At 41.2% G+C, this 23,246-nt stretch overlaps 2 protein-coding genes across 4 annotated transcripts in view; both read right to left on the bottom strand.

Moving 5' to 3' along the window:
- LOC105929089 (1-phosphatidylinositol 4,5-bisphosphate phosphodiesterase beta-4) overlaps positions 1 to 7,277 on the bottom strand; it is an 82,979-nt gene extending 75,702 nt beyond the window's left edge. Inside the window, exon 1 of the mRNA XM_021318599.2 lies at positions 7,209 to 7,277. The gene's annotated coding sequence lies outside the window, so the exon portion shown is untranslated. The remainder of the gene's footprint in view (positions 1 to 7,208) is intronic.
- Positions 7,278 to 14,972: 7,695 nt separating this feature from the next.
- Positions 14,973 to 23,246, bottom strand: part of LOC105929055 (1-phosphatidylinositol 4,5-bisphosphate phosphodiesterase beta-1) — a 164,748-nt gene continuing 156,474 nt past the window's right edge. For 2 of the 3 annotated variants that reach the window (XM_021318589.2, XM_012866656.3), the window contains exon 33: positions 14,973 to 17,655. In XM_021318589.2, the coding sequence (XP_021174264.2) occupies positions 17,431 to 17,655 (225 nt within the window). In that variant the 3' untranslated portion in view covers positions 14,973 to 17,430. The remainder of the gene's footprint in view (positions 17,656 to 23,246) is intronic. The other variant, XM_036134178.1, reaches the window with a different exon arrangement.

Genomic DNA, 23,246 nt, shown 5'->3' with positions numbered 1-23,246 from the left:
ACAAAAAGAAATATTATTCAAAGCTACTTATTTGCGTCAGTATTGATATATTAGGGCACAAATTCACTTTTGCCCAATTTTTCGCACTTCTTCCAACCGCAGCATGGCAATAACAAATCTGCTAACTTGTTGAGTACAGTCAGAAAACGATATCCGTCCCTCTTCATTGACAAAACACAAAAGCGTTGTTTCGGAGGAACTTTCCCTGTAAAGGCAGGTAAATGCAAAATGAACGACGCAACGTGCTAGCTCCAAACTAACTCTACAACACTGATCTTTTAGAGCTTAAACTTAAAAACGTCAGTAAAGCTCCTATATCTGCAACAGTGAAGTAGTAAACCTCCTGGATGAGATAAGCTAACACCGTTTAAACATTAGCTGCATGGATACAGACAGCCGACTGCAGCCAGATGGAGTTCTGTCGGTCTGTGCTACTCTGTTGCGATGAGCATCCGCTCTGTGGTACAAGTCAACAGAGAGAAATCTTATTCAGCAGGCGGTTCAGTTAATTAATAAATAGCGAAGCAACAAAACAGACCAGTTCCCCCCTCCATTATTTCTCAGTTTAGCTGTAAAGGTACTGGAGGCTATTGTGGCTAATAATAATATGGTTGAGCCAGACTGAGCAGAAAAAAGTAGGAACCCGTAGCGACCTTTCCTGCTGCTGTGGTTGGTCACCAAAGAAAATATTGGGCAAAATTACCAGAAAGACAGAAATTGTACATGTCTGCTGCTGAACATATTTGCATGGACCATATCCTTGTTTATACAGGGCTAATGCTTAGTATGTGCCAGATCCAATTCATTGTAGTTTAGAATGACTGCTCCTCTGTAGTAACATTTATTGTATCAACAGCAAAGTTGATATGCAATAAAATTGCTTAAGATAAGCAATTTTATTAAAATAAAATAACTGCAGGACTGAATCAAAAGCTAAAGTGTCATTAAGTGACACTTAAACTGGGGCGACGGTGGCACAGAGGTGGCGCCTGCAATTGGCGGGTTGCTGGTTCAATCTCCCATCATTGTGTCCTTGAGCAAGACACTTCACCCGCATTTCCTGCTGGCAGTGGTCAGAGGGCCCAGTGGCGCCGGTGTATGGGAGCCTCACCTCTGTCAGTCTGCCCCAGGGGAGCTGTAGCTACTAACATAGCTCACCACCGTCAGGGTGTGAATCTGAATGTGTGTGTGAATGGGTGAATGACTAAGACTGTAGTGTGAAGCGCTTTGGAGGTCGTCCGACTAGTTAAAAGCACTATAGTACAAACCATTTACCATTTAAATTATACATTCCTCTAAATGAGGGCTGAATTGTCCCCCACTTGTTGGTTTTGCCCTAATTAAGAAAGTTTACACAAAGTTTGTCGCATTGTAATTAATCATAACTTTTGCTCTTAGCCTAAAATGACCCCGTGCCTTCAAAAATGTTGTTGTGGTATCGAAAATGCTGTAGAGTATTTTTCTTTTTAATTTTTGTATCAACCCTAGCATGTATATATTTGATTTCAACCCTACATGGATAACATAAAATCTAAATAAATTCTTTCCAGCAGACCCAATTCTTGTTCAAAGAAAGATAAAAAAAAGGAAAATCACTTAATTGTAGGATTACGTGTAATAATTCCAGCCTGATTTACACGCATGTTTAAAAACCAAATCAAATATAACATCCATGTGTACGGCAAGTGTATGTAAACCTCTGACCATAACCATACTTTAATTTAAACGGTATTTTCAATGGATTTATTCTTATAAGTTTGTTTTTTTAAAACATTCATAAAAATGCTAATTAGGAGGGCAAGAAGAGAAAACTACACAAGATAAAAATGAAACTTAACCAAGCCAAGCTTGTCAAAGTTGAGCCTGTTTTGATTGAGTTTCCAACTCATAAAAGAAGCAGTGAAACAAAAAAAAAAAACAAGGAGAGGAAATGAGCAATAGAACATCTCCTGTAAAGTAAACTGGAACTCAATTCATGTGCCGCCAGTAGAAAAACCTCTTGCCAAGCAGATCAATAAAATGTTGGCAAGCTTACCATACTGTAACCACAGACAGAAAAAAATAGTTCTCTATCCATTATGGAGCATATGCCTTAAACCCACTTTATAGTAGGATCTCTCAAATATATACATGAAAAAACACTATAATATATACTTACAGAAAGGCATTGATTAATAAATGTTTCACTTTTTTCAGTTCTTCTCTTTCTGCTGCCTGTTCATCAGTAAGCCCTGACTCTGGGTCGTATTGTTCCACGACTTCCACACCTCAGACCTTAACTATTGCTAACATGATTGGCTCAATGGAGGCGGAAACAACCAAACTGCAATAATTATTCAATCTGTACAGCTGCAAATTAGATTAGATTGCATCACCACCTACTTTGTTGCACTCCAATTTGATACATCTCGACCCTGATGTGCTGGGGTTATTACTTTCTGTTTAGTGACCAGCTGCAAGATGTATATCTGTAATCGAATTACTCAGAAGGAAATTGGCAAGAATCAAAAACAGGGGTGACATTTAAACTGGCCAAAAGCCGTCTGGTTACGGAGTGTGTTGCTAAAAAACAAACAAAAAAACTAGCATGCAAACAATGACAAATGAACTGTAAGGGTGTAGTCACACCTGCCACGTTTAGACGGACAACAGTTCATTTCCCCCTTGGTTGGGCCTTTTGTGCCGGTGCGAACACAGTCAAGTGAACCCTGGTCCGGACCAAACAAGAGGACTGAGACCCACTTTTTGTGGCGACCTCGTTCCACTTCCAAATGGACTCTGGCGCGGTCCGCTTCCGGTGTGAATGACGATACAGCCTGGACCCGACCCAGCTACAAAAACATACATCTATTTGGACTTAACAAGCCACCGTAGAACTCAAACCATACCTTTCGCTTAGAAACGCCGCTGCCAGAATGTTGTTGCAGGACGCACTGTCTGACGCCGGTCCAAACTTAGCAAATAAAATGTCTCGAAACCCGCGCTGAATGAGCTGCTCTTGACATTTAGCAGATTTAGCAGCTGTAATAGCAGTGCAAACATGTGGAGCAGATGCTGCACACAGGATCTGTGCTATGTCCCGTCGTTGTGATCTCTGTCCAATGGAAGAAGCAATCGTCACACGCGTGGCTCTGTCACAAGTTATTACAAGTTTCACATTGTAATAAGTACAATGTGAAAGCAAACTGTACCAAAAGCAAAAAAGAGTGGACCAAACGACTTTCCTGGTGTGAATGCACTGTAAATCTAGTGATGCACCGAGAAATAGTTTTTTTGACCAGAATTGAACTGTTGATTGAGCTGTTGATTAGCTTGATCGGTCTTGAAGACAACAGTGTGGAAGCTGGTACTGAGAGAAGCGAGTCACTTCACTTTGAGTGATGACTACTTTAAAACAAAATAAGTCCGAAGAATCAGAGACGTAACAAGTTATTTAAAAAGGGACGTTTTTTTCCGACATGTCTACATATCATTCAGGCTGCAGAAGGTTAAAAGAGAGCAAGACTATAGGCAGATAACAGAAAGGATGAACCGAGTACAGCACAGCTTGATGTTTCATCCAAAGTTGCCGTCTCATCCCTCTGTCTGTGTAAACATGCTGGATTTGGAAATGTTTGCAGCCTTTTGGAAATCTAAAGAGTTTAGTAAAAATCTACATTATCTGGGTGTATTTACGCACAGAAACCTCAGTTTTAATAAACAGCCCTCTGCGATTATAAACCAGGCTTTGGTCCGCACGAGGAAAAGTGGGCCCTCACAACTTAGTATTGTTGTAACAGAATATTAATCTTGCTTCCACATATACTGAGAAAATGATCCTTACCTTGTAACAAATAATTAATCAGCGTCCAGATCAAGACGGCCAGGAGAAAAGTCTGAATGCTGTCTCTCTAAAGATGGTACTTCCTGGTCAAAAGTCAGAGATCGGGAAAAACTACACAAAACTCTGATTGGTGCATCTCTATCCAAAAAATATGAGTAAGAAAAACAGCAAAGCAGCAGATTATGCATCTAATCCTGACACTACACCTAGAGCAGCATATTAAAACCCGAAACACAAGGAACAGGATGTAGAGTGCATCCAAACCCATCCCAAAGGCATTCTAGATCGGGTATAAAAACAATTACCACGCTATCTGCCCTGAACAATAAAAGAAAATAATAAAACAGATGAATGCTCTCAGCTAGCTTTTAAGCTTCTTAGTCCACCTCTATTCATCAAAATGCCTCCCAGTCTGGCTCTAAGCCACAGGTAAGGGATTGGTAGTGTGTGGGAGAGCGCAATGTTTGCCTCTGTAATTCACCAGTGAAACGTTCACGTGGCAAAGTCAATATCTCTGAGAACAATTAGTTTTCCTTCACATAATCCCGCCAGACTTCCACAGGCCGAGGAGGAGGAGGACACGCAGGGTTCTGTAGGGTTCTGTTTCAATTTTACAATAATGGCCGCTGACACGCTCTGCGTCGCTTGATTAAAAGCGTGCTGCCGAGAGCGCCATTTACGACGCTCTGCGACACACCTGTGAGCTGCAGTTTACGAGCAGAGGAGCAGGTCCCTCTGCAAATATGGCTTATGGCTCGTAATATATAGGTGGACACAGCAAATTGGACAGAACATGTGGCGTAGTCCTTCAGGTGCCCTCTGCGCTCGTTCATCAGTTGATTTTAGGGGCTGCCAAGCCAGGTCGAAATGACGCAGTGTGCTCTATTTGCAGAGCAAATAGACAAATGGACTTATCTGGCGCTTATTCCTGGACAAATAGGCCTGTTCCTTCAGTATGGGTGTGATGAGGCTAGTTTTGAAAGTAGAGTCCTGTTTTCAAACACTCTGCCAATCAAAAAGCGACGCCTGTGGCTCCGGCATCTATATTAACCAGGTGGGTACGTCTTACCTCAGCTAAAAGCGGCACACACAATAAGCTGAAACTTGGGACAAGCCATCAAAAGATGAGCTCTAGTCAATTAATGCCGGTGGACAAAGATGAAGGGGGGAACTATGCTAAAAGTTAGGGGCATCCGATCTGATGCATAAATGGATCATAGACGGCATTTAGGATTCAAAATGATGTATTTCGATGGACCTGAAAAAAAAAGACATGGCAGCACATCTTGTTTCTCTTTATGTGTTTATAGAAAACATTTATTAGAATCCGGAGGTCAGATCTCAATGAAAAACAAAATTCTATTTGGCCCCAGTGTTTGAGCCCTCCCCTTGAAGTGGCGATACTTTAGGGCTGCGCCATCTTACAAAGTCTTGCGACGGCGGTAATAGTGGGACGACAACACTAGCTGAACCATATAAGCCTGTTTTACTCTTCTCTTTCTCAGCTGTGCTCCCTACCCTCGGTGACCTTTAGCATTTTGGCCAATTTCACTTGGGTCCGGTGGGAGCATCGACTGGCTAAATATTACATTAGCATGAAAAATGCAAGTAGATAACCCTCAGGATATATTAGCCAACAACTACCTCGGCTCTCCAAACAGCTCCCTGTGATATAAACACTTTGCACACCGATACTGTAATGACGATATATTGCTAATATTGCGCGGCCTTAGTATACATGCGTTTTTTTGTGGTTTTTTTTTTTTTGTCACTGCTGAAACATTCAGTCACATTGCTCCTATGGTATGAAGTCCCTTTAAGCTGATGCCAGAGGACGTGCCGGAGTGACCTATTGTATGAAGCATAGAGCACAGTAGCGACCCTCCACCACCTGTTCCTGCGTAATGACCGTCAGATAGCAAAAGAAGAAAAGGGAAGGCCCCCCCGACACCTTTTCCTCAATCACACACAAAAAGAGCAAAATCCACCGAAAGTCTGACTTGGAAACTAAAATAGCGACACTAATCAGCTTTATTGTGGTAAACGCCGTTTTAAAACTACGGCTGGCTATGAGCTGCATGCCTTATAGGACAGCCGACTGCATGCAGACGGCCTGACTGGTTAACCAGCTAAGACGGTAACACTCGGCACAAGCAAAAGGTCGACTAGATGTTTGCGGGCGCTTACTAGGAATTTTTGCTTGGGTCGATGTATGAAAAAATAATAATAATAATTATTATTATTATTATTATTATTATTATTATATTATAAAGAAAAATGATTCTGACTCATGATTTATGTCATAAAAATGTAAGCATTAGTAACAAGTGTTGCTTTCCTGTTTGGCGTACAAGCAGGTGGATCGGTTTGTTTGGAAGTTTTTGTTGAAATGTTATTTTCATTCACAGCCCCAAATAGGTGAATAAATAAAAAAATAAATTAAAAAAAATAAGAAATTTGATCACACGTCATCAGGAGACCGATCTGAAAGCATACAGCACGATTTCGCATTAATTCAGGCAAATCTGGACACTTATTTATTTTTCTAATCATTATTCTTTAGGAAATGTGTAGCCTATCACCCTTCTGCTGCCTCCACCTCATCCACCTCACCGTTTGCGGATCAAACAAACATACGGCGACATGCATCCGGGATAAACAGAGAAAACTTCTCCCTGGCGGGACGGACGCGCAGCGGCTGCAGGCAGTCCTGACATTTTCTGCAGTCTTGGGACATTTTCTGCACATCACATCCTCATTTGATCGCACCTCTGAGGGGATGGAGGGGATGGGGGGGGGGGGGGTCGACTGATCGTAAAGTGGAAGTAAAAAAAGAAGCATGATCTTTACATGTGTGGAAACGCCAGAGGTGTGTGTGTCCCGTTAGTCGTCCCTGCCCGGGTGCACCGCGCTCTGTCCCGCTCCGGCTCCAGCTAGCATCTCCGGCTAGCCGACAAACCCCCTTACCCATTCCACTCCCCGTTCCCAGCCGCAGCGGCTCTCCCCTCGCCGTGTTTACCTGCGACAGGAGCCGATTCCCGCCGAGCACGCCCCGATGCGAAGCCAATACCTCCCCCACTTCCAACCCTCCCCTTTTTTTGATGCACGTCCCGTTTTCCTGCTAGCCGAGCGATGCTACGCGTCTCCAGCGGTTGTCGGAGGCGGAGTTGATGGAGGGATGAGCGGCGTCCGAGAGAGGCGAGCGGCGTTTGGATGAGAGCTAAGAGGGGATGGAGTCCCAACCAAAAAGGGCTCCCGTCGGTCCTATTTAGAGGCAACAGTTTAACCAAGCGAGCGACACCCCTCCGCCTGACCAAAAAAAAAAAAACCATGCCATAATAAAGAGCCAGGATATTACATTCCAGAAAGCACATTTGTCTCTTACGTGATTCCGGGGCTTTAATCCGACGGCGGCGGGCAGAGATACTGTTTGGCAGAGTCCTGCTGGGGATTTCTCTCTCTCTCTCTTCTTTCACTCCCTCTGTCTCTGTCTGCCAGTGTGTCCTCCAGCCTGCCGGGGAGCGTCCCGGTGCTCTTGTAGCACTCGCCCTCCAGTGGAGAACGCTCTGATTAGGGGAGCCTCTTCTGATAGGCAGCGCGCTGGCCCCCCTGCACCCACCGCCGACACCGAAAGACTGAATGGAGAGAGCGCCTCTGTTTGACAGAAGAGTGAGTCATCCAGCAGGGCCACATCCAGCTCCTCCCCCTGTTTCTAACAGCTGACTGCTGTTGCCTCCGTGCGCCGAGAACAGCCGACTCACAGAGCGCCTCTCTGTTCCAGGGGTGTCCAAACTTTTCTTTTTTCTTTCAATTTTAATTTTTTTATTCCGAGGGCCAAAGACGGGCAAGCTAAAATCCCCCTTTTATGATTTAAAAACGTTTTTTCTTTTCGCCTGCCCAGCAATAAGGCGAAAAGAAATTTATAATAAAAATTTAATAATAATAAATGTGCAAAACAACAAAGTAATCGTAATCGTTTGCCCTAATGAAATACTTTTTTGGGTCAAATGTTTTCTATTTTGTTGGTCTAGGATTTTTCTTTAGTTTATTCCCAGTATTACAAATAAAACCTTTGCAGTATTTGGCCAATTTTTTTTTCTAGATGACAGAGACTGTTGATTAACAGGTCTTTCTGGATGTTATTGTGATCTAAAAATGTTAAAAAAAAAACAAAATTAAAAAAAAACAGGGCTATTAAAAGAAAAAAAATACTTAGTTGTGTCAAACATTTTCACATAAGAAGACATAAATATGCCATTTAAAAAAATCACACCAATAACATATAAAAAGTGTTCATCTGCATCCTCTCCATTTGCTGCAGGGCCAGATTTGTACCATTCTTAAACGTCAGTCGGAGGCCACATAATATTATTCTGTGGCTGACTGTATACACCTCAGCTCAGTATAAATCTATGAACTCTTCCTTTCAGCTTTCACACCTTTTGACTTCTAACACTAAGCTAAACTTTTTTTTTTTTTTTTACATTTTCTGGATAACATTTCCGTATTTCCCAGATCCAGATTCTAATGCACTTTTATCCCGTTTTTAAAATAAATATACAAAGTTCAAAATTAATTTAGTTCCACATTTCCCAGGCTTTATTCACCCATTTCCTATACTTACAGAAGAATAAATGGAGGCAATAACATTCTGGGTCGTCCGAAAGTGTTCCTGGTTGGAAAGGATACATTTTCAGTAGTGTTGAGGTTGGGGATTTGGGCGAGGCAAATATAGATCAGTTTTGATGAGTGATTGGGATCACAATGCTGCGTCCGAGCTTCAGTCATATGAGTCAAACTGCCTTTAAACATGTGATTTCCAGCTCTCCACATGGACAAGACGAGTGTGTTCTGGAGAAAGGATTTTATGGTCGGATAAGACAACGACTGAGCTGTTTGGCCACAATGACACGATGTGTGTTTGGAGGAGTCAAGGTGATGCTTTCGCATGCAAGAATACTGCACTATAATGTCAAGCATGGTGGTGGTAGCGTCCTGCTCAGGGATTGGTTCTTCAACATCACTTTAAATCACCCACCAGATGGTTTAGTGTTTCGGTGGAACAAGGATCCAAAACACACATCAAAACTAGATACAGCTGGCTAATATTAAGTGTCCTCAACCCGACAGTAAACGTAATAACGACCATAAAAAGCGGGGTCGATTCCAGAAAACCAACTAATTAAAATAAGCTCCACCTTTGTCAGGAACTTGCTAATGGCTACAAAAATTTTGTTTTTTTCCCCCCCAATCTTGCAAACAGACATTTATGCAAATGTTATATCCTGGATAAATATTTGAATAGTAATTGTGCATGTAGATTATTCTAAGGATCCTCATCTTTCCCTTTTTAATGTATGGACCCTGTCTCCCCATGCCTCGATATACACGCTATATTTTATGAATGAGTCTCAGTTGTTAGAGAACATGCCTCTCCCTGCGGATAAGCTATAACGTTGTCTGAATTTGAATATTTAAGCATGCATGTATAATTTTTCCACGTGTGCTGATTGGAGACAGTTCACCATAAATCCAAACGTGTGCATCCAAAGTCCCTGATTTAAAAATTCATTCCGGCCGTTTCTTGCTGTCTGTCCGACCTAAGAAAAGAGCCGTTTGAGTAATTCATCACAAACTGCAACATGAACGCAACATTCAGGCACAAGAGGAGCGTGTGTGTGTGAACTTTGGACCGGATCTGTCCCCGCTTTAGGATCCATTCCTGCTGTTTATAACACAGAATCTCTGTTTGCAACAAAAGCGGTTTTCACACACGGCCCAAGGCAATGGAAATTAGTGTTTTCTCTTAGAGTTTCAGAAACCGGAGGAAAATGTGTCTTCCTTCTTCCCTCCAGAGGGGAGTGCTTCGGGTTTTATATTGATTTAACAGTGCCGCATAGACAGATACAATGTTAGAATTACAGTTTGAATTCTATCCAACTCAGATTAAGACGAGGTTTCTGTGTTGGCATCCTTGGTTTAAGGATTAAGGTTAGATTAAGTTCACATTTGGCTGTTTTAAGCAAGGATTGCCTTTAAGGACTAAATACTGAAAGTACGCCACTCACATGTGTGTGTCTCTTCTGTGCGTGCGTGCGTGTTTGTTTAGTGTACCTGCCCAGTAGCACTCTGAAGTCCTCTCCTCTTCTGCTGCCCTGGTGTGCCTCATTAAAGCCCAGTTACAGGACACCTCCTCCTCTTCATCCCCGCAACAGATGGACAGACACGGGGGCGGTAATATTCCATGGAGGTCTGCGGAGGGGCGTCACTGTTTATATAACTCAGTGAATCTTATTAAAAAGGCGCTCTCCTTCCGCCCTGAACCCGGGGTTAATTAGCTCACTTCCTAGTTGCCGGCATGCACAGAGGCCTCGGACTGGTCACAGCGGTTGCTACGAGCGACCGGGCTCGCCCTAAGCTCCTGTTGCCTGTTGGGGATTCGACTGAGGAGCTGTGACTGAGAGGGAGATAGTGTTTATGAAGTCTGGGGAGAAAAAAAAAAAAAAGAAGAAAAACAGCAGCAGCAGCATGAAGCGATAGACACAGCTGAAGATTTGCCCGCTCGCAAGCAGAAGGACATGAGCTGCAGGTGGAGACAGACCTACTGGGAGACTTCTCACACGAAAAAAAGCGTTTTTTTTTTTTTTTTTTGCTGTAGATGAAACTGTGTTGAACTCTACACGGGTATATGTGCACAGACTGTGGCGTGCATAAATAAATGTGTTTGAATGTGTCCCCCGGAACAGGTATTGGCAATTTTTGTCTCTCAGTTTCCCCAGTCCTCCTCTGGTTATTTGAAATATATCGTTACATTAGAGTTAATAGACAAGTAGGTTGTGAAGGCCGTCTCCTGTGCTACGCTGCCTTCGAGTGTGACACATATATATCATACAAATAGACACACCGCATACAGAGTCTATTTGCCTGAGACGGATGCTGCCAAACTCTCCTTAAGTGGGTTGCGTACCATTTCATGAGTGACCTGCTTTCCTTAAATGTGGCCCAACATCTCCAACCCATAATGCGTTGGAGATATGTTCCAAACTGAAACATCTCATCTTTGTTGAATTACAAAGACTGAGGATTATCAGGGTTATACCAATGATATTTTAAAGGGCCACTTCAGGATCTTTGAGGTGAGGTTTTGTTATGAGCTTGTAATAACCTTCTCTCAGCGTATGCATTTGGTATAATGGCCCTGGCGGCTGAAGCTATTGGCTTCTCGCAGGGGGGGGTTAAGGACCAAAGCAGATTTCAGCATTTTAAAACAACACTCTTAAAAAACGGCATGGCAGTTTATGAAAACGCTATTTTATGAACCTTTACAACTTCCTCAAGTTTGCATTGGGCATTTACACAGATGTTGAGGACTATTTACACAGCAAATGGAGGTGTGAGACGGTGCACCATCAATGATTTTCTGCTCAGATTCCCTGCCTAACAGATAAGTTAGAAGATCATTGTAATCAATAAGTAGCATTTACTTACTCTAAATCACTATAGTTTTGCATTTTACACCGCTTTGCTTTGGCATTAAACAGTTACGCTGCCCAGAAATAAACGAAATGCTCTGTGCTGAGTATATGTTTCAGGCAGGGAAATCATTAGTGGAGCGACGCTTCAAACCGTCACTTCCTGCGTGAATAGTCCTCGACTTCTGCGTAAACAGACACCAAATGCAAAAGCGATGACGGTTTCAAGGTTTAAAAACAGCATAAACTGCAATGACGTTTTAGAGAATGTTGTGGTTTTAGGACAGTGCAAGTCCAATTTGCTCTTGACCCCTCTGGGACCAGCCATTAATTACAGCCTCTGGGACCATGTAATCTGGATTTATACTTAATAATGATGCCAAAAGAGTTATCTGCTACTAGATAAGATTAATTGCTTGTAACCTTTTAACAGAACCTCACTTCAGAAATCCTGATCCAACCCTTTAAGGCACGCAAAATGAAAACTCGAGAGCTGTTTCACATTTGAAACCAGGTACATTCATGTATGCAATTGAAGAACGAATTACATACATACAGACACAGTTTTTAACATAAATAGGAAACCACAATACTGAATTGACCAATGACAACATCAAAAGACACACCACTCCATTCCGGAAAAGTACAATAAAGCCACATTTATTTTAATTACAAGCAACTTCCCTTTACACTATATATTTTTTTTCTCAGCTTCATGTTTATCCTGAATTTCATATACATTTACATTTTCTGAGTGCATACATTTAAGTTAATATGGGGCCTGTTAAATAAAGTGGTTCAAGGCATAAAAGAAAAAATGTCTCACCTTTCTTATGAGACACCGGTCAAATACTGCTCATCACAAGCATCATCAGTAGTGGTACTGTACTAAAAAGTGCACACGGTCTATTCAATACAGCTTCATATAGTACATTAAAATGGCAATTTAAACAGTGCTGCATTTCATACATTCAACATCAAACATGACAAAACCCATTCAAAAGGCACAGGACGCTCACATCAATGTCATCTCTTTAAAACTGAATCACGTGTACGGTATTTCCTCAAAATCAGCTCATTTTATTTTCAGCAAAAAAAAAAAAATAAAAATACAAAAAAAATCACATGACACACTTGAGAGCTGAATGACACAAGGGCAGGTGGGAAGTCAAAAGAGACTTCCCCATGTGTACTGAATGGGCATAGTTTACATGTGAACTAGAAGGAAGCTGAGCATTATGGGAACAGCAGGCTGAAGCTAACGTCTAGCACAAACCAAAGCAGATTTTATACCATCTTAAAAACAACTCCAGTCTGAATAAAGGTGTATTGTATCGCTATTTTATGCAGGCTCTGGTTTAAATTAGCAACGGCGCCAAATTGTATTATTTTACCCCCCATCGACATTTCATCCTTTCCTGATTCCATTTTGAACTTAAACTTTTGCATTTCCGGTTAATACTCCCATCAAGTACTCTGATGCATTTAAGTGATAAGTATTTAATAATAGTAATAAAAGAAATGCTCAGATTTAATGTATAATTTGGTTCAATCATGTATTATTTTCTGAAAACTTTTTATAACAACCTACTTCCATTTATTTTGGTCGTTATAGCCAGTTGACTGCAATAAAATATGAAAAATAAAGCCTTTGATTAAAACAAAGTAAATAAGTGACCTCCTGCTGGTTGATGGTTATTTACTGGAGTCCAATAATCACATTTCCTTTAAGATTACTATGAGGTAATAACCAAAAAAAAATAAAAAAAAGAAATTAGCTGTAAAAAAAATAATTTTAAAGTGGTTATGAAATGTCCCCCAGGTGGGTTTATACTGATGTAAGGCTGGTAAAAGAGGTCTAATGGCAGATGGCTCCAAATTCCACCAGCAGCCGACAATTATTTTCACACCAAATGGAAATAGGAGGCGGTGAAACACTAATTATCTTTCTGAGTGAAACACATGCCAAGAACAGAACCTGTAATGTGTTTTTGGTCACATTAGCTACCAAATAGAAAAGTAACATAAAAGTCAATTAAAGCCGGTTTACTTAAACCAGCAAAATCTATGTTGCTTTTTGCAATGTTCCAGTTACTCTGACCAGAAAAAAGTACGTGTTCAGTTCTTCGTGCGTGTTTTAACACAGGATGAGCACTGTTACACCATGTCTTACCTCCATTTAGTCTGTATTTGAACACTGGTTTCTGTGTAAACAACCATCCATTGCAAACCTGACGACAGTTTAAAGGGCTCTAAAATAGTGTTTGCATAAACTGATTTTAGTTATTTTAAGATGGACAAAGTCTGCTTTGCTCTTGGCTATAGTCATGCTAGTCCTTACCTTCAGCCACCAGGGTCAACAATTTTGGATCAATAATAACAGAAAATAATAACAAGAGAGTTATCTGTAGCACATTAGAGATTAACGGCTTATGGCCTTATAAAACAACCTCACTTTAAAAAGCCTAAGCCGTGTCTATAGTATATGGGCCTGTATCATCCTAAGATGTCCTAATGTCAGATGAGGTAAGTTTTGATCATTTTGAATGTATTAGAGCCTACAGAGTTTTCAAACCAAAAACATAACTACATCCTGCAATGTAAAAACTGCAACTGATAACATGATAAGACAGCATTTCCTGGAAATAAAAAGTTATTTTTTGCCAATCAGAAATAGGTATAATCAATGTAAGGGTTGTCATATGTTTTCATCAAGGCCACAAACTCGGCAGCACTTTCCTTAATTACAGTTTTCAGAGCCAATTAAATATTTACTATACAATTTCCATCTGTTTTTTTGTACCCGTTTATTCATGAAGGGTCGCAGGGGTGCTGGTGCCCATCTGGACGAGAGGCGGGGTACACCCTGGACAGGACGCCGGTCAATGTCAGCGCAACACAGAGACAAAAACACACAACCTCACACTAACACACACACACACACACACACACAAACACACACACACACACTTTGATGTATATTATGTAACTACCGCTTGACACACAGCTGTGCATTTAGTCAGGGCTGCTGCAGAAGCAGCATCAGCAGTACCCAAAACTGGTTAATTTTAAAGGCCAATAAACTTTTAGAAGTAGATTGACGTGTTGCTTTCACAGTTTCACTTGAATGTAATTGAAATCTAATTGACACGAAACGCAATTTCTGAGAAATTCCAGGAAAAACATGCCATTTATGCAGGTATATCATAAAAAGTATTACAGTTTTAAAAATACTATACCGAAATTTTTTATCTGGTTTAATAAAGGTTAAAGCAAATATTATAATACAAGGATTTCAATATTTATTTATAGCAATTTGTTGGTGGAGTTTGTTAAGGATACAGAAAATCTGAATTTCTGAACCTTCTAGTATTAAACAAATATGTTTTAAGCTAGTTGTGCTGGATAGGCTATGCTAGTGCTTTAACTTAATAGTAATAGTGTTTACGTCTTACATTACAAACAAATTTACATGTAGCCAGATCTTTTTTTTATCCTTTCCCTCTCTGCTCCTCCTGTCCCTTCAGCGTTTTCTCTGTGTGTCTCTGCGCTGTTGAGACAGCCTCAGAAAGAAAAAGCAGGGGGCGAGAGGTTATCTGTCCTTAGTCTGGGACCTTCAGCGAGGCAGATACCCAACCCCAGTGAGCTGCATGGACTGTGTGTATTGTTTATTTAGATTTTTTAAATCAAGCAGGAACCAAACCAAATCTTTGGTTTCACCCTCTCGGCCCTAGCTTAGCCGGCCAGGTCATCAGGAGCACCCGGACACACTGGAAAATGTCCTGATTGGCAGTCCACCTCTGAAACCCTCTTTTTAGCATACATCATTTTAGAAATGTCAGATTCAGAAACAAACAAACTGTGATATAATAATGAAGCTTGAGCTGTTAAATTAATAAACTAACAGCATGGAGATCTTTAGAGCACAGTAGGTATACATGTCAACACGATAACTGCACAGTTCCCACACTGCATATGAATTTATATTTAGGGAGACTACATATTCCTATGTATCATAACACTGAGAATGTTTTCAGCTTTAATTTGAGCCATAATTATAAAAATCCGATAAGAATTAAGGGTGCTACGACCATTTTTTGGACAGATGTGTGCTCATTCTACATTAGGACAGCATGGTTTTGTTGACAAGACTCAATGCATAGCAATGCGCGAGCACGCACACACGCACGCACACACACTCACACACACAGAGACACACACTCACACACGCGCGCACACACAAGCGCGCACACACACACACCTAAGGGCAATTTGGAGAGCTCAATTAACCGAATAGTCATGTTTGTGGACTGAGGGAGGAAACTGGAGTACCCAGAGTGAACCCATGCATGCAAAGGGAGAACATGCAAAGTCCATGCAGAAAGGATTTGAACCCAGCACCTTCTTGCTGCAAATCGACAGTGCTATCATCTTCACCTCTGTGCAGGTATTATATACAATACCCTCATTTAAAACGCTATTAATTTGCTTAGACAACTAAATTTCAAATCGCATTAGTGGGGGAATATCTTTGAATGAATTACTACATTTGGTGGCTTGATCACTTAATGGAATTTCCTAGAAACCAGGAAGAGTGTAATGCTCATATGACCCCCATGTTTTGGCCCAGAGTTTACAGGCCAATAATGTAACATAATATTACATTACGGGCCAAATGTTCCTATATAACTGGATTTAAAAACTGTAATACATTATTGGCAAGTTATTACCTCGTAGGCCACATTACATTTAAAATGGCCAAATTTTTATTATTGGCAGGCATTACGTTACTGGCCGTTATTACATTATTGATTGCTATATCATCTACTGGAACAAAAGGGAGCTATTTCCCCACAGTTTCCTTACTCCAGCTGAAAGCCTGCAAATCAAGTGAGCATTGAGAACAAAGGCAAATGAAGGCCTGTTTTCTGTAGTATGGGGCATCTGTTCTGAATTTTGCATAAATATTAGCACAGAACCAAATTATAGGAAGACCGCTTATTAAAAATGAAACATAAACTTGTTGTGTTAAGGTATCCTTGATCTGACAGTTTTAGCTGAAGGGGGGGAAAGTAAAGAAAATAAGTAAGTAATAAGTAATCCATTGACTTGAGGCTGCAGCTTTTGGATCTTAAACACAGATACCATTTCCACAGTATTAATAACGCGAGCTTGGGTCCAAAGTTTCCCCAGGTTCAAACAAAATGTACCAGAAAAAAAAAGAAGTACATAAATAAAAATCTGTGCTATACAGCTAATGTAACATTTACAGTTGTTCAAATGCATGCACACGCTGTACAACAAGCCTCCCCTTCTCTTCCTGGTGTGACAGAGTTGGCAGTAAACAACGGGGGAGAAAAAAAACGTATTAAAAACTGGCCAAAACACAACAAGAACGAGGAATCACTGCATCGTATTAAGCCGAATTTCACATTAGACAAATAAATCGTTAAAATGTAGAGTTTAAAAAAAAAATCATAGCAGCAACACAAAGGTTTAGTTCTGTGAGAACAAAAGAGCAAACCAGAAAGCCGCCAGTGCTTCTGGGTTAAAGTAGAGTTACGTACTTTTACACAGTGACGCTTCAGTGCAAACATTAAAGGGTGAAACTCAATCTTCTAAAGACGGAAACTCGAAAGGCTGAGCATGTAAAGGTGTTTGTTATGTTGTTTTTTTTTCTTCTTTTTTTGTTGTTACAGTGCAAGTTGACTCAACTGAAAATCCACCGTAAGACAAATCAGATCTTGGCACACCAAACCTCTCCGACAGTCACAGCATCATGATAACCAAAATGATAACAAAAAGAAACTGCTCTCTCTGTGCAATAGTTCAAGTAAGTTATTTCCGTCAAATAATTAGCGTTCAGAAACACATCCTGTGGGCGTACCAAAAGAGAGGACAACATACAGGTTAACATACAAATACACAAACAGAAGTATTCACATGAAAAAGGTGGCTGGACAGGACTTCACTCTAAGCTTAGGGGACCTCTACTCACCCATTCAGGCTCAGATTTGATCTAATCCTCCCCATCGGGTGCAAGTTGGACCAAAGTCGGGACAGTCTCATCCTAAATCTGTGGTCACAACGTCAACGGCCAAACAACGTCCCAGTGTGAAGCAAAAAGTTAGATCCCTAAAGGGCGGTGTCAAACGCATGTTCCGAGGAGCCCTCCTCCATGTCGTCCTCGGACTGTGACGCCTTGTGGTTGAGCCTCTCTGCTGTTGAGGAGGCGACAAGGTTTCCAGGGAGGCTGTCATCGCAAAGCTTGGCCTTACTGCTGTCCTGCACAAACTCCTGGATCTCCACAGGCAATCTGCGAAACTTGTCTTGGTACTCTTGGTCCAGATCACTCTGCAGCTGCGGAAGCAAAACACTCATGTCAGGTAAGAATTTGTTCGAGAGCTGCAAAAAGACAGCTAAAAGACAGCATATCTGTTGTGCTTTACTATATGCTGTCTATATATAACCTTTTCACATTGCAACTACAGGCTTATGAACTCTATGCCGATTTTTATCAAAATAGATCAGCACAAATTAGTGCATAGTTAAAGTGAAAAGAACCTTTTTTTTTACTGTTTAGCAACAAAATTCATTAAAGTATGTCATGTATTTGTATTGTTACGCCAATATCTCTAACTAAAACATATTTCAACCAATTGGCTTGCATTGGACATCATGCATGCATGCTTTTTTACAATCACAAGCAAGGAGAAGTTCCTTTTGCAATTTGCCACTATCTATTTAAGAAACTTAAACATATGGAAGAAAGTGCTCTGGTCACTTGAGAAATCTGCTTTACGGCTTGTGGCAAATTTGCCACATGCACCCAACCATGGAAAATACTCTACAACAACCGCAGGTTATTTTACATATTTTTAAAATGTTTTCTTCATTAACAAAATGCTTCTGGTTCAATTTGGTCCTTTTATAGCCTTATTTTCTATCCATGAATCTCTATTTCATCTCTTCCTGCTAGCTTTAATTACTTTTAAACAAATAATTTCATCTCTTGGTACTTACAAAATTGTATAGTTTGTTTTTTATGACGTATGGAGATAAATAATCAAACCAAGGCTCAAAGCACACACTTAGCTATTTCATTTGAAATCTATATTATTTAATAAAGAGTGTGTAAAAACCTCATTTCAACTGATTGCGGATCTGATCCCTGATCAAACCAGAATTACTCAAGAGTTGTTCAGAGAAGATTGTATTTACTGGAGACACATAATCATATTTATTGAGATTATAGAAAGTTACTTCTATAAAGCTCTCAAAGTCGGAATGAAAAGTCCCTAAGACAGCTATGAACAGTAGGGTGGTTGGTGCAGCTTGCCCTGGCAAACTTGTTTACAAACCAAATCCCCCCCCCCCCCCACCCCCCAAAAAAAAGGCCCAGAAACAAGCTAACAAAAAGCCCAACTGTAATAGTATAAAATGGCAAAAGGGTAATGCAATTCATAAATACCAGATGTAATACAGTTAAGGACATAAGACAGGTAATTACAGGTAAAAAACAGCAAGTGCCTCAAGGAAGCTAAAAATACTGAGAACAAGGACCTTTTAAAACAAAAAGACACCAGAAACCGAAATTATTCTTGTCATAAACCAGAGCATGACAACAGGTTATGAAATGAAACCGTAACTAATAAAAACCTGTCAAAACAAAGTCTTAAGCCGTTTTGTCAGGACGAAATAAAAATAGAAACAACGTAATTCATGTCTTGGAAGCCATGACTTTAAAAGATCTGTAACCTCTGATCTCAGACTATGAGAATGTCATACTTACTACGTCATTGCCCTGTAGCCCTAATGTAACTACGGTTAACAGAGACACATGCTGGACTCCATTTGACCTGGAAGTCGGAGCTCGGCTCTGAGGATGACATCACACCTAACTGGACAGTGTTCCGGCGGCAGGTCATAAAAGCAGGAAGATTCGCAGGGATCAGGTTAACCACTGGTACCGATGCAAGATGGCAATTTTTCTGCATTCCACATGCTGTAAGTCGCTGTACAATAGCATTTGATAAAGTGCTAATAAATAATTCATTGCTGCAAATATCACAATGATTTATGCATTTGACAACTACGCTTGATTTTGAGGTAATGGTTGATCAGAAACATATACTATAAAGTGTTATCATTAATTGTGTGTCTGTAGGTTTTAAAACAAAGTTTTCTAAGCAAGAAACAAAGTAGGTCTTAAATACAAGCAATGGCACAAGAAATGAAGATGGCTTTAGGGCTGCATAGTTTATCAGTAACTAGGGTGCCATGCCATTAATTTTCCGTCTCTCCAGCAGCATTAAAGATAGAGTTGGCGAATTTTCCGGAAGTTTCCCCAAGTCCCTCTTTGAATAACTGCGGAAGAGCAGGTAAGAGCCTTACCTGCTCTTCTGTTGCTCAGGGGGACTGTGGGAAATAAAATCTCCCAAATCCACTCTGGTCTTATTTCTTTCTACTGAGGCCTCAATGTTCCTTCTCATAAACTTGAATGCTGTTCACTCTTTGCATCTCTCAGCCATATTGAAAGTATACGGTGATAGCAGTGGAGCTACAATGAACAGCTAACACCAAAGCTAACCGCTAAGCTAACCACTTAGCTAACAGGACACATAAACACTAGAAGTGCTCATGCACAGCCAGCAAGCGGAAACTAACAAGGAATGAGCACGCAGACTAGCGTTACGCGAGCACGTCAGAATGATTAGCATGTGGGACAACCAATAGATAAGGTGGGCGAGGGCAGGACCAAAACCCTGACAAATCCCTGCCATTCGGACTGAATTGGTCAGAGAGCTTTCACTGAGATCTAATTTTTTAACCTCTGTTTTCTGAATATATAATGTGTTTGCTACTTTCAGGATGGAAAGACCATTTCACCTAGTATAACAAAAAGTGTTTCTGAACAGGATTACCAACTAAAGCTTCAACAGTGAATGCTCATGTTTTAATGTGCAATGATCCAGACCTTTGCTGCTTTAAAAAAAAAAAATTACAGTGAGGTGAACACTAGCTCCTCCATGCTGTAGCCCTTCCTGAGAAAGCTGCTGGGTTTCAGTGCAATGATCCAGACCTGTGTTGCTTCTGCACCCCATCTGTTACACACTCCCTCCTCTCGCTGAGTAATAGAAAGGAGAAGATGTTTTCTCCGAGGCATAGACACCCCTAATGATTACAGATGACAAGATTCCATCATTTCATTGTGAGCCAATAATTGCCGTAATGCTGATTTCTGTTTAACTACCAAGCAAGCTCCCAGGGGAGGGCAGTAATTAAAAGGAAAAAAAGCTCTTAACGTGAATGGTGTCAGTCTCCCAGCTCACACCAGCATTCTGAGGAATCAAAAGTACCTGTATGTGCTCAGAGGCATTTTACAGGATCCACTTACTTACCCTCAGCTTGGTCTGTGACTACAAACAGAAAGAATAACTCATTTCCAAAAATCTGACAAGCTTAAATAAAAACCTTAAGACATGCACCTATAAAATCTATATATGACATTTATCATGCACTTGCTGCTATTGCACTTCTGGTTAGACCTAAACTGCATTTCGTTGCCTTGTACCTGTACCTGTGTAATGGCAATAAAGTTGAATCTAATGTAATCTAATGTAGAGTTATACATTTTATTCAAAAAGCCGAAATTAGATTTAATACGGATCTCTTTTTCATTTAATACCCATATTAAAGAAAGAATAATATATTGAAAATGTGACATTCGGTGGCTCAAAAGCCAGATGATGACAGCAGAAACCAACACGCACAGGTCCTCAACTGACCTCATTGTCTCTCACTGCAGGTGGTGTGCTCACGTACCTTCAGTCTGCACTAGAGCATTTTGCTGCCGGAAAACTGACAGACAGCTTTTCTAATTCTGAGGCTGAGATTTTCAAATGGAAAAAGTAGACTGATTCTTCCGGGTCTGGGGTCATTTCAGGTTTAATTATCTCAGGGCTCTGTTCACAAGTTATGGTAAGATGGAGCGGAAGATGGACAGACAAATTAGGAGCTTGTCTGCCAGTAGGCATCTGGCAAGGATGCCTACTGGGTGCCTCCCTCTTGGGGTTTTTCAGCATGCCCTGCTGGGAAATATCCCTGGGACAGAACCAAAACTTGCTGGAGGGGTTAGATGTGCCTTCTTGATAGGGAATACCTTGAGATCACCCAAATGTGCTGGGTAGATTTCAATACAAACAAGAATATCCACTAAAATGCAGAGGTTGTGGATAGTGGAAAACAATCATATGCTATAGTCTATGTTGCCAAAAAGTATTCACTCACCCATCCATATCACTTAATTCAGTGGTTCAAGTCACTCAATGGCCACAGTATACAGTTATGGCCTAGGGAATGGGAAAACGGGTTGCCTCCTTGAGTACACTTTAAATGATTTACAGTGTATTCATTCCATTTAAAGGGCCTTGCAGAGTCCTGTATTGTTATTTTTCGTTACTACCTCCTTGAGTCAGGAGTGGGTAATTTGCGTGCCTGCTGCCATCCTTGGATGTGGTAGCTGTGTCTCAGGCTCCCTCTCCAGGAATCAAACCCCGATTCCCCGTTACCTGTGATCACTATGGTAGGCACGTAGCGTACCATCGGAAGTTGATAGGGCAGACATCCGGATGAGACGTCGCCTCCATGGAGGGCCAACGATCAGATTGAAGTTATCCAGAGTTACAAAAGTGACTGATTTAATGAGCCATTCAAAGTTTCACTGTACCAGCTAGACTCACATGGCTTAATCTTTGTGACGACCATATGCTACTGGCAGGATCAACCATGTAGCCCTCCACCTGATGAGCTCTAGGTCTTGGCATAGCAGAGGATCCAGGGGACCTGCAGCCTCCCTGGGTTGAGCTCTAGTCTCTTGATGGGGGCGGACAGCCGTCCAGGACTCGCCATAAAGGTTTGAGAAACAACCATGCCATCTACGACCACTGCCGCACGGGCCTGGTGTCAATAGAGGGGATGTGTAACACGGTCAGCACGGAGACAGCGAAGTCCACAAGCAGCCGTAGATGCCGGTAGACTCCAGGAGGGTTGGGAGGGAGGAGGGCAAGAGGCCAGCGGACGGTGAAGGTTCAGGGGTCCCCATAAGTTGCGCCGGGCATACCGATCACTTTGCACTTAGGGGGATGAAGTCAATAAGTCTAGCCAATAAATGTGATTGCTACTAAGTATTCCATAATCAATTATTAGGGGCATTATCGCAAAGATAGTAACTCAGCCACAAGTGGTACGCCATGTAAAACCACAGAATGGGGCCAGCGGATGCAGAGCGATTCGCAACAATCCTCCAAACTTCTTTAGTCCTTCAGTTTATCTCAAGAACAGTACTTAGAAACTTAATGGAATGGGTTTCCTTGGCTGAGCAGCTGCATCCAAGCCTTACATCACAAAGGGCAGTATGAATCATTGTTTGGCTGTTTCCAGAAAAATGGCACTTGTCTGACTTTATTGTGTCAGTCTAAAGTCGGTGGCGTGGGGCAGTATTTCAGGTTTTTCTTTTCCCATAATTCTAGTGGGGTAAAAAAATAACTTAATCTTTCAGTGTACTAAGATATTCTGGACAATTGTATGCTCCCAGTTTAGCGATGAGGCCTGATTGTCCCAACATGGAACAGTGCACGGAGCAAGAGCTATGACAATGTGGATGAGCAAGTTTGGTGTGGACCTCGCTTCTAGAACACCGATGGGCTGAATAATAGCAGACACATGCAAGGCAGGCCTTCTCGTCCAACAACAGTGTCTGACCTCACAAATGCTCTTTAAGCAATATGACCTGAAATTTCCATAAACTGTTAAACATTATGGAAAGCCGACTCAGAGAAGCTGAAGTTCTTGTCGCTCACATTAAACATTATGAATTAAGAATGTGATGTCACTCAAGTTCATGTGTGTGTAAAGGCACATTGTAATATACCCCCACCCCCACCCATTTT

The sequence above is a fragment of the Fundulus heteroclitus genome, unplaced genomic scaffold (assembly GCF_011125445.2).
Source record: "Fundulus heteroclitus isolate FHET01 unplaced genomic scaffold, MU-UCD_Fhet_4.1 scaffold_76, whole genome shotgun sequence".
NCBI classification, from domain to species: domain Eukaryota; kingdom Metazoa; phylum Chordata; class Actinopteri; order Cyprinodontiformes; family Fundulidae; genus Fundulus; species Fundulus heteroclitus.
Note: the sequence above shows the minus strand (reverse complement) of the source record. Positions and strands in the feature narration are given on the sequence as shown.